Consider the following 16,113-nt stretch of genomic DNA (forward strand, 5'->3'; position numbering starts at 1 on the left):
AGAGAGCAGAGAGAGGAGAGAGAGCAGAGAGAGGAGAGAGCAGAGAGAGAGAGAGTGCAGAGAGAGCAGAGAGAGGAGAGAGAGCAGAGAGAGCAGAGAGAGGAGAGAGAGCAGAGAGAGGAGAGAGAGCAGAGAGAGGAGAGCAGAGAGAGCAGAGAGAGGAGAGAGAGCAGAGAGAGGAGAGCAGAGAGAGGAGAGAGAGCAGAGAGAGCAGAGAGAGCAGAGAGAGCAGAGAGAGCAGAGAGAGGAGAGAGAGCAGAGAGAGCAGAGAGAGGAGAGTGCAGAGAGAGCAGAGAGAGGAGAGAGAGCAGAGAGAGCAGAGAGAGGAGAGCAGAGAGAGGAGAGAGAGCAGAGAGAGAGCAGAGAGAGCAGAGTGCAGAGAGAGGAGAGAGTGCAGAGAGAGCAGAGAGAGGAGAGAGAGCAGAGAGAGCAGAGAGAGGAGAGAGTGCAGAGAGAGGAGAGAGAGCAGAGAGAGCAGAGAGAGGAGAGAGAGCAGAGAGAGCAGAGAGAGCAGAGAGAGCAGAGAGAGGAGAGAGAGCAGAGAGAGCAGAGAGAGCAGAGAGAGCAGCCCATTGAGCCCAGCGATACCAGTTCAACTGTTAGTTCAAGGTTTTGCAGCTGAAGCGATAAGACAGAAGACAATAGGGATAAGAGAAGCAACGTTTGGGTTTGGCTAGCTGGCGATTTAGCTATACCGGGTGCCTTTTGTTGAAACAAGCACTCAAACCGACCAATCACAGCCTTGGATGATGCGGGACATTAAAACAAAGGTTTGACGTGCTTCAGCAACTTTAGAAGCAGTGAACTCATTGTTCTGCATGAATGGTTCCGATTACTGACAAGTTGGTACTTAGCATTGACACACTGGAGACTAACCACCAAATGGAGACCATTTTTCGTGCACAACAACGGAACAAAACCTACAAACAATATAAATGTTGGTTGTGTATTTCCTAAACTGCTGTATTGTCCAATTGGAATTAATACCATACTAGTGGTATATAGTATACTATTATATGACATTATATGAAAATACTAACATTATATAATTTATATATTCATATTATACAAACATTATACCATTAACATTATACTTTTTATTTATAATATTATACTAATATACTAATTTATACTAATTACTCATCCAGGATGAGGATAGTGTATCTGCAGTGGATAGATATCCAGGTTGAGGACAGTGTATCTGCAGTGGATAGATATCCAGGTTGAGGACAGTGTATCTGCAGTGGATAGATATCCAGGTTGAGGACAGTGTATCTGCAGTGGATAGATATCCAGGTTGAGGACAGTGTATCTGCAGTGGATAGATATCCAGGTTGAGGACAGTGTATCTGCAGTGGATAGATATCCAGGTTGAGGACAGTGTATCTGCAGTGGATAGATATAGATTGAGTCAGAGACAGGATGCCCCAATTTGTGTATTATTTTAAGAGACCGAAGACAGGGGACCTCAATATGTTTTTTTTAGTTTCCAGCCCCAACAAAAGTGTGTGGTGCAAAAGGTTTCTCTTTTGTAAAGATGGATCCGACAGGAAGTGTCTGACAGGAAGTGGCTGTCATACAGTGAAGAGAACCATGCTTTATTCTGCATTTTGCAAAAGCCCACAGAGAACAGGCCTTTCATGAATGCAATGGCAGACTGGAAGCATATCCATCAGAGAGTGGAAGAGCATGTGAAGAGCATGTGAAGAGCATTATCCATAGAGGTTATGCTGAGGCCTACTTTCTAAGGTCCTCCTAAGGTAACATTGAGAGCATGTTCCTCGGCAGTCAGCATGTCTGCTCATAGACAACAAGTGCGCAGAAGAAGGCAAGTGCTAGAGCGCGTTATAGATGTTGTTAAAGTCATAGGCCAGAGGGGTCTGAGCTACAGAGGCATGCACTCTGAAAGCAGTTTATACGCTCGACGACAGCAGCATTGACCATGGCAACTTTTTAGAGATGATCATTCTGCTAGGAAAGTACGACCTGTGTATGAAAGAGCATCTCACTGCCTGTATAGAGAAAAGCAACAAAAAAAACCTGCATCTGGTGTCTGGGTCAAGAAGGGGGCAGAGGACTACCATCGATAACGTCATCACCACCATCCAACACACAATGCAGGCCACCATAGCAAGTGAAATCCAGGAAGCTGGTATGTATTCAGTCCAGATTGATGACACTACGCAAGACAATACAACACAAGATCAATGCTCTGTCATAGTCAGATAAGTGACAAACGTCCACTGGACAATACTTTGTCCGGGTACTGACTGAAGTACTGGAAAACATGAAGCTTGACATCAGCAAGTGCATTGGCAATTCCACTGATGGCGCCTCCAATATGCAAAGCCAGTATAAAATGCTTCTCTGCCATGCTCTCTGCAAAGTCCACCAATCAATTGCATGTGTGATGCTATGCACACATTTTGAACCTTGTTTTGGCAAACACAACAGGGAGTGTTTTGGCAAGTGGGTCACTTTTTTTCTCTCATTAACAACATAGCTGTGTTCTTTCGGGAATCCTACCAGAGGATTCACCAGCATCACTACTCTGGACGGTTCTGACTTCGAATATGTGGACAAGTATAAATACCTGGGTGTCTGGCTAGACTGTAAACTCTCCTTCCAGACTCACATTAAGCATCTCCAATCCAAAAATTAAATCTAGAATCGGCTTCCTATTTCGCAACAAAGCATCCTTCACTCATGCTGCCAAATATACCCTCGTAAAACTGACTACCCTACCGATCCTCGACTTCGGCGATGTCATTTACAAAATTGCCTCCAATACCCTACTCAGCAAATTGGATGCAGTCTATCACAGTGCCATCTGTTTTGTCACCAAAGCCCCATATACTACCCACCACTGCGACCTGTATGATCTCGTTGGCTGGTCCTCGCTACATATTCGTCGCCAAACCCACTGACTCCAGGTCATCTATAAGTCTTTGCTAGGTAAAGCTCCACCTTATCTCAGCTCACTGGTCACCATAGCAACACCCACCAGTAGCACGCGCTCCAGCAGGTATATTTCAGTGAGTATGAACTAGCTAGCAATAACAAGTATCAAGTAGCTAGTGGTAGTCAGTATGAACTAGCTAGTGGTAGTCAGTATGAACTAGCTAGTGGTAGTCAGTATGAACTAGCTAGTGGTAGTCAGTATTAACTAGCTAGTGGTAGTCAGTATGAACTAGCTAGTGGTAGTCAGTATGAACTAGCTAGTGTTAGTCAGTATGAACTAGCTAGTGGTAGTCAGTATGAACTAGCTAGTGTTAGTCAGTATTAACTAGCTAGTGTTAGTCAGTATGAACTAGCTAGTGGTAGTCAGTATTAACTAGCTAGTGTTAGTCAGTATGAACTAGCTAGTTGTAGTCAGTATGAACCAGCTAGTGGTAGTGAATATGAACTAGCTAGTGGTAGTCAGTATGAACTAGCTAGTGGTAGTCAGTATGAACTAGCTAGTGGTAGTCAGTATGAACTAGCTAGTGTTAGTCAGTATGAACTAGCTAGTGTTAGTCAGTATGAACTAGCTAGTGTTAGTCAGTATGAACTAGCTAGTGTTAGTGAATATGAACTAGCTAGTGTTAGCGAGTATTAACTAGCTAGTGTTAGCGACTATTAACTAGCTAGTGTTAGTCAGTATGAACTAGCTAGTGTTAGCGAGTATTAACTAGCTAGTGTTAGTCAGTATTAACTAGCTAGTGTTAGCGAGTATTAACTAGCTAGTGTTAGTCAGTATTAACTAGCTAGTGTTAGTCAGTATGAACTAGCTAGTGTTAGCGAGTATTAACTAGCTAGTGTTAGTCAGTATTAACTAGCTAGTGTTAGTGAGTATATGGTCTAGCTAGTGTTAGCGAGTATGAACTAGCTAGTGTTAGCGAGTATTAATTAGCTAGTGTTAGCGAGTATTAACTAGCTAGTGTTAGCGAGTATATGGTCTTGCTCGCGTATGCGTCAGACTTGTCTTACCGTTGTCATCGAAGGAGTCTGAGGTGTAAGAGCTGAGAGAGAGAGCTTCAGATGTACTGTCTGAGAAACACGCCACCTCTTCTACCAGATCCTCCACTGTAGACAGACAGGAGAGAGAGGGTCAGAGAGAGAGTGTGTGTGTGTGTGTGTGTGTATGTGATTCTAAATACTACAACAAACACACAACTGAACAGTGGCAGTTAAAAGACTGAAAGACACATGGAGTTACAGAGACGAATGAACATAGAACTTTGAATGTAAAATGGCACCCTATTCCCGACACAGTGCATCTGTTGACCAGGGCTCTCATCAAAAGTAGTGCACTAAATAGGAAATAGGGTGCCATTTGGGACGCACAATAGTTCCATATTCTAGTGTCTGATTGACTGAACCTAATCCCCTATAACCCTGTTCCATTTTCCACAACACATCATTACAACACCGTATATCAAACGGCAAGGGCGGTTAGAGTGTTGGACTAGTCAAATCAAATTTATTTATATAGCCCTTCTTACATCAGCTGATATGTCAAAGTGCTGTACAGAAACCCAGCCTAAAACCCCAAACAGCAAACAATGCAGGTGTAGAAGCACGGTGGCTAGGAAAAACTCCCTAGACTAGTAACTGAAAGGTTGCAAGCTCGAATCCCCGAGCTGACAAGGTAAAAATCTGTCGTTCTGCCCCTGAACAAGGCAGTTAACCCACTGTTCCCCGGTAGGCCGTCATTGTAAATAAGAATTTGTTCTTAACTGACTTACCTAGTGATGTAAATTATTTAAAAAAATATATAGACAAAATATGACATTTGAAATGTTGAGTGTAATGTTTACTGTTAATGTTTTATTGTTTATTTCACTTTTGTTTATTATCTATTTCACTTGCTTTGGCAATGTAAATATATGTTCCCCAAGCCAATAAAGCCCTTTAAATTGAATTGAAGAATTGATTGAATTGATTGATAGAGAGAGAGAGAGAGAGAGAGAGAGAGAGAGAGAGAGAAGAAGGAGAGAAGAGAGAGAGAGAGAGGGAAGAAGAAGAGAGAGAAGGAGAGAGAGAGAGAGCGAGAGAGAGCGCGCACCCTGGCAGTAAACCCCAAAAACACAAAAATAATAATTTTCCAGAGAAGATCCAGATCTCAGGGAATTACATCAGAGTTCTTAATTGGTAGAAAATATATTGAGTACTGCACACACTACAATTACTGAGGTTAAAATATATATAGTACTGTACACACTACAATTACTGAGGTTTAAAAAATAAGCTCAACTGGACACCTTAATGAGGCAGTGAATGAACTGAGAGAGAAACATGAAGGGCATTAGTCCTGTCACGTCCTGACCAGTGAAAAGGGGTCATTTTGCCATAGTAGAATGGTCAGGGCGTGGCAGGGGGGGGTTGTTTTGTGTGTTTTGGGGTTTGTTTGTTTCTAGGGGGATTTGGTTCTAGTTTTCTATTTCTATGTTTCGTTTTGCATGTTTGGCCGAGTATGGTTTCCAATCAGAGGCAGGTGTCTTTCGTTGTCTCTGATTAGGAACCATACTTAGGCAGCCTGTTTTCCCTTTGGGTTTTGTGGGTGGTTGTTTTCTGTTTAGTTTGTTAGTGGACCTGACAGAACTGTTTGGCTGTCGGTAGTTTTTTTCTTTGTGAAGTGTTTTCATTAAAAGTAAAAGATGAGCACTCAACACGCTGCACCTTGGTCTCTTCAATATGACGCCTGTGACATAGTGAATGAACTGAGAGAGAAAGCACGCAGGGCATTCTACGCCGTTAAAAAACAAATTCCAATTGAAATACATTACATTATAATTTAGCTAAAACTAATTTAATGTGCCATTGAACCAAATTAGAAAATTTGTCAAAAAAATATAAAACAATTAAAGAGTGTAATTTCACCAAATTTGAAACCCTTATTCAAGGTTTCAAAGACCTCTCTGATGAGGATAGGCTACTCGTCCTGTTGGGGGAGGACGCAGAGAGCTGTGGGTTGGCAGCGCTCTACATTGCTGCCTGCCATAAGATGAGGGACAGTGTCTGACAGACCAATCAACCTGCACATGTACTCTACTGTATGCTTATTGTTATTGTATGTGTAACGACTGTCGTCGGGAATAGAGGACCAAAACGCAGCAGGAATGTGGATGCTCATCTTGTTATTTATTTTTAAATAAAGAGAACACCAAAATAACAAACCCGAAAAACACACGAACAACAAAACAGTCTTGTCAGGCTCACACAGGCAAAACAAGAAACAATCTCCCACAACACTACACCAAACAATTACCCATATAAAGGACTCTCAATCAGAGGCAACGAGAAAGCACCTGCCTCCAATTGAGAGTCCAACCCCCCATAAACCTACACATAGAAATACAACAAACCAGAAAGAACATAGAAATACAAAACATAGAACATAGACCAAAACCCGGAAATAATAAATCAAACACCCTACTACATAAATCACCACCCCGAACCACATAAACAAAATACCCTCTGCCACGTCCTGACCAAACTACAATAACAAATAACCCTTATACTGGTCAGGACGTGACAGTATGGTTATTTTGACTCTTGGTTATTGTTGTTACTGTTGTTCCGTTAACTAAATGTATTATTATTATTTTAATTATGTTCATATTTTTAAATGTATCACTTAATCTCCAAATTACGCTTTGGCAAAATGTACACCTAATTTGACTTGAGTGGCAGCTGCATTCGGCAGACCCCTGTGTGACTGAGCAGCCCTATTTAGGATCCACACTACTAACCTCAGCTGGGGAGAGGCCTAGAAAAGGTGGCCTAAAAATTGCCCACTCACACCTTCCTGGATAGGCTACTGCACCTATCGGTAGTTCCACTCGGCGGTCGAAAAACGCTCAAGAAAATAATTCCCCTTAAACTGGCGACATGGAACATCAGGACTATTTTGGACACTGACGATAATAGTGATAGACCCCAACGGAGAACAGCTTCGATTACTGCAGAACTAAGGCTCTTCAACATTGACATTTCTGCCCTGAGTGAGACCAGGTTTCTGGATGAAGGTTCCCTGAACGAGGAGTGAGAAGGCTACTAGTGGGCTCAGTTGGTAGAGCTTGGTGTTTGCAACACCAGGGTTGTGGGTTCGATTCCCACTGGGGACCAGTACGGAGAAAAAATGAGAAAAAAATGTATGAAATGTGTTCACTACTCTAAGTCGCTCTGGATAAGAGTGTCTGCTAAATTACTAAAATGTAAAATGCTACACCTTCTTCTGGGGAAAGGTTACCCTCCGGGTGGACAACATCAGCACGGTGTGGGACTGGTAATTAAGAACAGCCCAGCCTCACCGAAACACCTGTCGGCGTAAGTGGGTTCGATTCCCACGGGGGGCCAGTACGAAGAAAAAAAAAATTTATGAAATGTATGCATTCACTACTGTAAGTCGCTCTGGATAAGAGCGTCAGCTAAATGACTAAAATGTAAATTTAAGTTCAAAGGCTCATGTCTCTCCATATCCCCCTAGCCAAGATGTCTGGCCTTTTGTGCTGTTGTCTGTGACCAATAATGTTTGAACCATGTTTTTGTGCTGCTACCATGTTGTGTTGCTACCATGTTGTGTTGTTACCATGTTGTTGTCATGTTGTGTTGCTACCATGTTGTTGCCATGCTGTGTTTCTACCATGTTGTTGTCATGTTGTGTTCCTACCATGCTGTGTTGTTGTCTTAGGTCTCTCTTTATGTAGTGGTGTGTTGTCTCTCTTGTTGTGATGTGTGTTTTGTCCCATATTTACATTTTATTTATTTATTTTTAATCCCAGCTCCCGTCCCCTAGGGAGGCCTTTTGCCAGGCCGTCATTGTAAATACATTTACATTTAAGTCATTTAGCAGACGCTCTTATCCAGAGCGACTTACAAATTGGTGCATTCACCTTATAATATCCAGTGGAACAACCACTTTACAATAGTGCATCTAAATCTTTTAAGGGGGGGGTTAGAAGGATTACTTTATCCTATCCCAGGTATTCCTTGAAGAGGTGGGGTTTCAGGTGTCTCCTCCTCCTTCAGGTGTCTCCTTAACTGACTTGCCTAGTTAAATAAAGGTTAAATAAAATAAGATTACAAAAAATGATGCTACTCTTCTCAGTGCATACACACCAACGTTACCATCTGAAAATGAGGCAAAGGGCTGCTTCCACCAGTCACTAGATGAGGCCCTTCACCGCATCCCCGGGAATGACAACATCTTTCTGCTGGGTGACTTCAACGCTAGGGTGGAACAGAACAATAGGATATGGAGTGAAGTGCTGGGTAGGCATGGTGTTGGCCAGGTCAATGAGAACGGCATGACACTACTTAACTCTATGTGCTGAGCATGATCTCATTGTCACTAACGCCTTGTTCCAGCAGAAGAACAAATATAAAACAGCATGGATGGCCCTACGCTCCAAACACTGGCACCTGGTCGACTACGTCACAGTGAGACGTTCTGACACTAATGACGTCTGTGGGAGATAAGCAGCTGTGCTGAAGTAGAAAAAAACATAAATACATTGGCTATAGAAAGAGAAGATGTCACTTGGTTCCAAATAAGGCAACAAGCCACTGTCGGGTTGAATAGTGGCCTGACAACTGGACTTGAGTTCTGTGGAAAAGGCCATAAATACATTTAGGATGGTCAAACAGAAGGGCACAGAGGAAAGGATGGCAGCAAAATGACCAAACATGAGCATGAAGTGCATGCATTATTTATGTACAGCATGAGGAGGTTTCAGCCACCATTATGATATAGTCAGAAGCAGATATAGGCGTTATCATCAAATATGGGCGTTATACATCGGGTTGAAAAGATAATGGTGGCAGAAGACCTAAGACAAATGACTTCATTTACATAAGGGCTGTACCTATGCAATGTATGGATATAAAGGCAGAGCCGGGGCTTGGGGAAGGGAGTTGTTCCGCGGACCAGCTCGGCGTTGCTACTCTGTATTAAAGTCTATATTGAATTTACAAGTTCTTGTAAGAGTGTTATATTCTTAAGACGATTTTCCACGACACGTCCTGCTGACATGTGACATGAGAGGTGCAGAATGCTGGACAGATCACTGTATGATACTGGCTGAACTCCAGGTGAGAATACGACCCCACAACGCCTGCAGAAGTCCAGTAAGAGGCGTCTGCACTGTATCCGGCTTGAGAAAGCTGTGGTAAGGGACGAGTTTCGTCGCTCCATCAACCCCGTATGCAATTTCTACAACTCAACTAAAGCTATCTATGGCCCTAGAAGTCACTCCATCAACCCCAAAACACAGCTGATGGTCTGACTCTCTTGATGGACCAAAACCCGATCCTGATAAGGTGGGCTGAACCACCAAAACCAGATCCTGATGAGGTGGGCTGACCCACCAAAACCAGATCCTGATGAGGTGGGCTGAACCACCAAAACCAGATCCTGATGAGGGGGGCTGACCCACCAAAACCAGATCCTGATGAGGGGGCTGACCCACAAACAGATTGATGAGGGGGGCTGACCCACCAAAACCAGATCCTGATGAGGTGGGCTGACCCACCAAAACCAGATCCTGATGAGGTGGGCTGACCCACCAAAACCAGATCCTGATGAGGGGGGCTGACCCACCAAAACCAGATCCTGATGAGGTGGGCTGACCCACCAAAACCAGATCCTGATGAGGTGGGCTGACCCACCAAAACCAGATCCTGATGAGGTGGGCTGACCACCAAATATTTTCGGTCATAAGAGACAGTAGCAGAAACATTATGTACAAAATAAGTTACAAACGACGCAAAAAACAACAACAAATGAACACAATTGATTACGGGCAAAACGTCAGCCTTCCTCTTCGGCGCCAGGTGTGTGTGTAGGTGTGTGTGTGTGTAGGTGTGTGTGTGTGTAGGTGTGTGTGTAGGTGTGTGTGTGTGTAGGTGTGTGTGTGTGTAGGTGTGTGTGTAGGTGTGTGTGTAGGTGTGTGTGTGTGTAGGTGTGTGTGTAGGTGTAGGTGTGTGTGTAGGTGTGTGTGTGTGTAGGTGTGTGTGTAGGTGTGTGTGTAGGTGTGTGTGTAGGTGTGTGTGTGTGTAGGTGTGTGTGTAGGTGTGTGTGTAGGTGTAGGTGTGTGTGTAGGTGTGTGTGTGTAGGTGTAGGTGTGTGTGTAGGTGTAGGTGTGTGTGTAGGTGTGTGTGTGTGTGTAGGTGTGTGTGTAGGTGTGTGTGTAGGTGTGTGTGTAGGTGTGTGTGTGTGTGTGTGTAGGTGTGTGTGTAGGTGTGTGTGTGTGTAGGTGTAGGTGTGTGTGTAGGTGTGTGTGTGTGTAGGTGTGTGTGTAGGTGTGTGTGTGTGTAGGTGTGTGTGTAGGTGTGTGTAGGTGTGTGTGTAGGTGTGTGTGTGTAGGTGTGTGTGTAGGTGTAGGTGTGTGTGTAGGTGTGTGTGTGTGTAGGTGTGTGTGTGGGTGTGTGTGTGTGTAGGTGTGTGTGTAGGTGTGTGTGTGTGTGTGTGTGTGTAGGTGTGTGTGTAGGTGTGTGTGTAGGTGTAGGTGTGTGTGTAGGTGTGTGTGTAGGTGTGTGTGTGTGTGTGTAGGTGTGTGTGTAGGTGTGTGTGTAGATGTGTGTGTGTGTGTAGGTGTGTGTGTAGGTGTAGGTGTGTGTGTAGGTGTGTGTGTGTGTGTGTAGGTGTGTGTGTGTGTGGTGTGTGTGTGTGTAGGTGTGTGTGTAGGTGTGTGTGTGTGTAGGTGTGTGTGTAGGTGTGTGTGTGTGTGTGTGTGTGTAGGTGTGTGTGTAGGTGTGTGTTTAGGTGTGTGTAGGTGTGTGTGTAGGTGTAGGTGTGTGTGTGTGTGTAGGTGTGTGTGTAGGTGTGTGTGTAGGTGTGTGTGTGTAGGTGTGTGTGTGTAGGTGTGTGTGTAGTGTGTGTGTGTAGGTGTGTGTGTGTAGGTGTGTGTGTGTGTGTGTGTAGGTGTGTGTGTAGGTGTGGGTGTGTGTGTAGGTGTGTGTGTGTGTGTAGGTGTGTGTGTAGGTAGTGTGTAGGTGTGTGTGTAGGTGTGTGTAGGTAGTGTGTAGGTGTGTGTGTAGTGTAGGTAGTGTGTAGGTAGTGTGTAGGTGTGTGTGTGGTGTAGGTGTGTGTGTAGGTGTGTGTAGGTGTGTGTAGGTGTGTGTAGGTGTGTGTGTGTGTGTGTGTGTGTGTGTGTAGGTGTGTGTAGGTGTGTGTGTGTGTGTAGGTGTGTGTAGGTGTGTGTGTAGGTGTGTGTGTGTGTAGGTGTGTGTGTAGGTGTAGGTGTGTGTGTAGGTGTGTGTGTAGGTGTGTGTGTGTGTGTAGGTGTGGGTGTAGGTGTGTGTGTGTGTGTGTAGGTGTGTGTGTAGGTGTGTGTGTGTGTAGGTGTGTGTGTAGGTGTGTGTGTGTGTGTAGGTGTGTGTGTGTGTGTAGGTGTGTGTGTGTGTGTAGGTGTGTGTGTGTGTAGGTGTGTGTGTAGGTGTGTGTGTGTGTAGGTGTGTGTGTAGGTGTGTGTGTGTGTGTAGGTGTGTGTGTGTGTGTGTGTGTGTGTGTGTAGGTGTGTGTGTGTGTGTGTAGGTGTGTGTGTGTGTAGGTGTGTGTGTAGGTGTGTGTGTGTGTGTAGCTGTGTGTGTGTGTGTAGGTGTGTGTGTAGGTGTGTGTGTGTGTAGGTGTGTGTGTAGGTGTGTGTGTGTGTGTGTGTGTGTGTAGGTGTGTGTGTGTGTGTAGGTGTGTGTGTGTAGGTGTGTGTGTGTAGGTGTGTGTGTGTAGGTGTGTGTGTGTGTGTAGGTGTGTGTGTGTGTGTAGGTGTGTGTGTAGGTGTGTGTGTGTGTAGGTGTGTGTGTAGGTGTGTGTGTGTGTGTAGGTGTGTGTGTAGGTGTGTGTGTGTGTAGGTGTGTGTAGGTGTGTGTGTAGGTGTGTGTGTGTGTGTGTAGGTGTGTGTGTAGGTGTGTGTGTGTGTGTGTGTGTATGTGTGTGTGTGTGTGTGTGTGTGTGTAGGTGTGTGTGTGTGTGTAGGTGTGTGTGTGTGTAGGTGTGTGTGTGTGTAGGTGTGTGTGTAGGTGTGTGTAGGTGTGTAGGTGTGTGTGTGTGTAGGTGTGTGTGTGTGTGTGTAGGTGTGTGTGTGTAGGTGTGTGTGTAGGTGTGTGTGTGTGTAGGTGTGTGTGTGTGTAGGTGTAGGTGTGTGTGTAGGTGTGTGTGTGGGTGTGTGTGTGTGTAGGTGTGTGTGTGTGTAGGTGTAGGTGTGTGTGTAGGTGTGTGTGTAGGTGTGTGTGTGTGTAGGTGTAGGTGTGTGTGTAGGTGTGTGTGTGTGTGTGTGTTCTTACCAAGAGGAGAGCTGGCTCTCTGAGTTCTCTCCAGTTCATATGCTCTCTGCTCCCACTCCTCCTCTCTTCCATATCTCTCTCTCTCTCGCTCTTCATCCCTCTCTCCCTGCCTCTCCCAGGGAGCTTTATGGGCAGGGATTCGTTCTGAGTGACAGGGCGATGGGGGCTGGAGATTGGGCACCACGCTACACACGGCCACGCCCCTTCTACTAGCCCCGCCCAGGATGTGATGCGAGGAATCAGATGACAAGAAGCTGCTCATCTGGTGGAGACAGGAGAGAGAGGGTTAACATACATACAGTGGGAAAGTATTCAGAAAACCTTGACTTTTTACACATTGTTACATTACAGCCTAAAATGGATAAAATAAATAAAAATCCTCAGCAATCTACACACACTACCCCATAACAACAAAACACGGTTTTTAGAAATGTTTGCAAATGTATATATACAAAAAACTGAAATACATAAGTATTCAGACCCTTTGCTATGACACTCTAAATTGAGCTCAGGTACATCCTGTTTCCATTGATCATCCTTGAGATGTTTCTACAACTTGATTGGAGTCCACCTGTGGTAAATTCAATTGATTGGACATGATTTGGAAAGGCACACACCTGTCTATATAAGGTCCCACAGTTGACAGTGCATGTCAGAGCAAAAACCAATCCGAGACAGGATTGTGTCGAGGCACAGATCTGGGGAAGGGTACGAAAACATTTCTCCAGCATTGAAGGTCCCCAAGAACACAGTGGCCTCCATCATTCTTACATGGAAGAAATTTGGAACCACCAACACTCTTCCTAGAGCTGGCCGCCCGGCCAAACTGAGCAATCGGGGGAGAAGGGCCTTGGTCAGGGAGGTGACCAAAAATCCGATGGTCACTCTGACAGAACTCCAGAGTTCCTCTGTGGAGATGGGAGAAACATCCAGAAGGACAACCATCTCTGCAGCACTCCACCAATCAGGCCTTTATGGTAGAGTGGCCAGACGGAAGCCACTCCTCAGTAAAAGTCACATGACAGCCCGCTTGCAGTTTGCCAAAAGACACCTAAAGACTCTCAGACCATGAGAAACAAGATTCTCTGGTCTGATGAAACCAAGATTGAACTCTTTGGCCTGAATGCCAAGCGTCACGTCTGGAGGAAACCTGGCACCATCCCAAGGGTGAAGCATATTGGTGGCAGCATCATGCTGGGGGGTTGTTTTTCAGCAGCAGGGACTGGGAGACTAGTCAGGATTGAGAAAAAGTTGAACGGAGAAAAGTACAGAGAGATCCTTGATGGAAAACTTGCTCTAGAGTGCTCAGGACCTTAGACTGGGGCGAAGGTTCACCTTCCAACAGGACAACGACCTTAATCACACAGCCAAGACAATGCAGGAGTGGCTTCAGGACAAGTCTCTGAATGTCCTTGAGTGCCCCAGCCAGAGCCCGGACTTGAACCCAATCTAACAGCTCTGGAGAGACCTGAAAATTGCTGTGCAGCGACGCTCCTCATCCAACCTGACAGAGCTTGAGAGGATCTGCAGAAAATAATGTGAGAAACTCCCCAAATACAGGTGTGCCAAGAAGACTTAATGCTCTAATCGCTGCCGAAGGTGCTTCAACAAAGTACTGAGTAAAGGGTCTGAATATTTATGTAAATGTGATTTTTCCGGAGTTTATTTGTAAGAAATTTGCAAAAATTTATAAAAACCTGTTTTTGCTTCGTCATTATGGGGTATTGTGTGGAGATTAATGCGGAAAAAACGTTTTAATTAATTTTAGAATAAGGCTGTAATGTAACAAAATGTGGAAAAAGTCAAGGGGTCTGAATACTTTCTGAAGGCCCTGCACACACACACACACACACACACACACACACACACACACACACACACACACACACACACACACACACACACACACTTGTTTATACCCTACCTGACTGGTAGAGAGAGAGCTCTCGCTGGTAGCCATGTTATCTCCATCGACACCTCTCATTGCTAGGTTGTTGTTGTTGCCAGGCCAACCAGGTAGCATCGTCGTCGGGTGTGTAGTTGGCCGTACCATCACCTGAGGAGGCCCCAACCCCACCCTTCCGCCTGTCACCACACCTCCACCTAGACCTCCATCTCTGTCGCCATAACTACCGATGCTGACCTCGGTGTTGCCGGGCGGTCGGGGGTCGGCAGCGACACGCACGGCCTTGAACTCGATGCCTTGTGACCCCATCCCTGTCTTTGTCAGCAGGTAGCTGGTCTCCACGGATACAGCAGACATGCCCACCCCCCCAGTCCCGACCCCACCCACCGCCACACCCTCCTTTGCCCCTCCTCCATCCTGACTGAAACCGGAGTCCTTCCTCTGGAACCTGATCTTCTTCCTGAAGATAATGTAGAGGAGGAGTAGGAAGGAGATGACGAAGATCAGGACTCCGATTCCGATGATCTCTACTGGACCCACGTAGGAGAGAGGCTCCTAGGAGGAGGAACAAATCACTGAATACAAGGATAATACAAAGGTTCACAATCAGAAACAGTTTCGACAAACATCAAGAGATGAGAACAGTTGATGGTGATGTCATGACCTCAGTAAGTCTTAAATGAACAGATGATCAAGTTTTCTAAACGGTTTATTCTCAAAACTCACGTACAGTAGTAGCCTACGCCAAATAAATCCGTACTAATTCAACAACAAGTAGCTTTCTCACTTTGACAAGATGTAAAAGAGCAACAAGATATCCCAATAATTAATCACCATTAATCACCACTTTATTTTAAGAATGAAAAAATGTCAGAATAACTGTAGAGAGAATGATTTATTTCAGCTTTTATTTCTTTCATCACATTCCCAGTGGGTCAGAAGTTTACATACACTAAATTAGTATTTGGTAGCATTGCCTTTAAATTGTTTAACTTGGGTCAAACGTTTTGGGGAGCCTTCCACAAGCTTCTCAAAATAAGTTGGGTGAATTTTGTCCCAATCCTCCTGACAGAGCTGGTGTAACTGAGTCAGGTTTGTAGACCTCCTTGCTTGCACACGCTTTTTCAGTTCTGCCCACAAATTTTCTATAGGATTGAGGTCAGGGCTTTGTGATGGCCACTCCAATACCTTGACTTGGTTGTCCTTAAAAACCTCTTTGGGCTAGGGGGCGGTATTTTGACGTCCGGATGAAAAGCGTGCCCAAAGTAAACTGCCTGCTACTCAGGCCCAGAAGCTAGGATATGCATATAATTGGTAGATGTGGATAGAAAACACTCTACAGTTTTTAAAACTGTTAACATAATGTCTGTGAGTATAACAGAACTTATTTGGCAGGCAAAACCCCGAGGACAAACCATCCAGGAAAAAAAAAATTGAGTTCACTGTGTTTTCTATTAGATTTCTATGGGAAACTAGATTGTGTGTGTGTGTGTGTGTGTGTGTGTATGGTACCTGTAGGTCAGGGTCTGGGTCCAGTAGGCTTCTCTCTCCACAGAACTGGCCCTCGTAACCATAGGAACAGTTACAATAGTACGCCCCAAAGGTGTTCATACACACTCCTCCGTTCTCACACTCCTCACGCTCACACTCGTTCACATCCTCATCACATCTGGAGAGGAGGAGAAGGAAGAGGAGGAGAGATAGGTAGATAGGGAGAGAGAGGTAGAGAGTTAGAGGAGGGGAGGAGGGGGAGGTGGAGGAGAGGAAGAGGAGGAGGAGGAGGAAGAGGAGGAGAGGAAGAGGAGGAGGAGGAAGAGGAGGAGAGGAAGAGGAGGAGGAAAAGGAGGAGGAAAAGGAAGAGGAGGAAGAGGACGGGGAGGAAGAGGGAAGAGGAGGAGAAGGAGGAAAAGGAGGAGGAAGAGGAGGAGGAAAAGGAGGAGAGG

General features: G+C 45.1%; 1 protein-coding gene across 1 annotated transcript in view; it reads right to left on the reverse strand.

Moving 5' to 3' along the window:
* Positions 1–16,113, reverse strand: part of LOC106590939 (protocadherin Fat 3) — a gene marked incomplete at its 3' end in the record, with an annotated part of 93,208 nt that overhangs the window by 12,456 nt on the left and 64,639 nt on the right. Inside the window, exons 22-25 of the mRNA XM_045688914.1 lie at positions 15,683–15,839; positions 14,189–14,725; positions 12,265–12,526; positions 3,970–4,065 (exon numbers count right to left, since the gene is read on the reverse strand). Of these exons, the coding sequence (XP_045544870.1) occupies positions 3,970–4,065; positions 12,265–12,526; positions 14,189–14,725; positions 15,683–15,839 (1,052 nt within the window). The remainder of the gene's footprint in view (positions 1–3,969; positions 4,066–12,264; positions 12,527–14,188; positions 14,726–15,682; positions 15,840–16,113) is intronic.

Source organism: Salmo salar, chromosome ssa11 (genome assembly GCF_905237065.1).
Source record: "Salmo salar chromosome ssa11, Ssal_v3.1, whole genome shotgun sequence".
Classification (NCBI taxonomy): domain Eukaryota; kingdom Metazoa; phylum Chordata; class Actinopteri; order Salmoniformes; family Salmonidae; genus Salmo; species Salmo salar.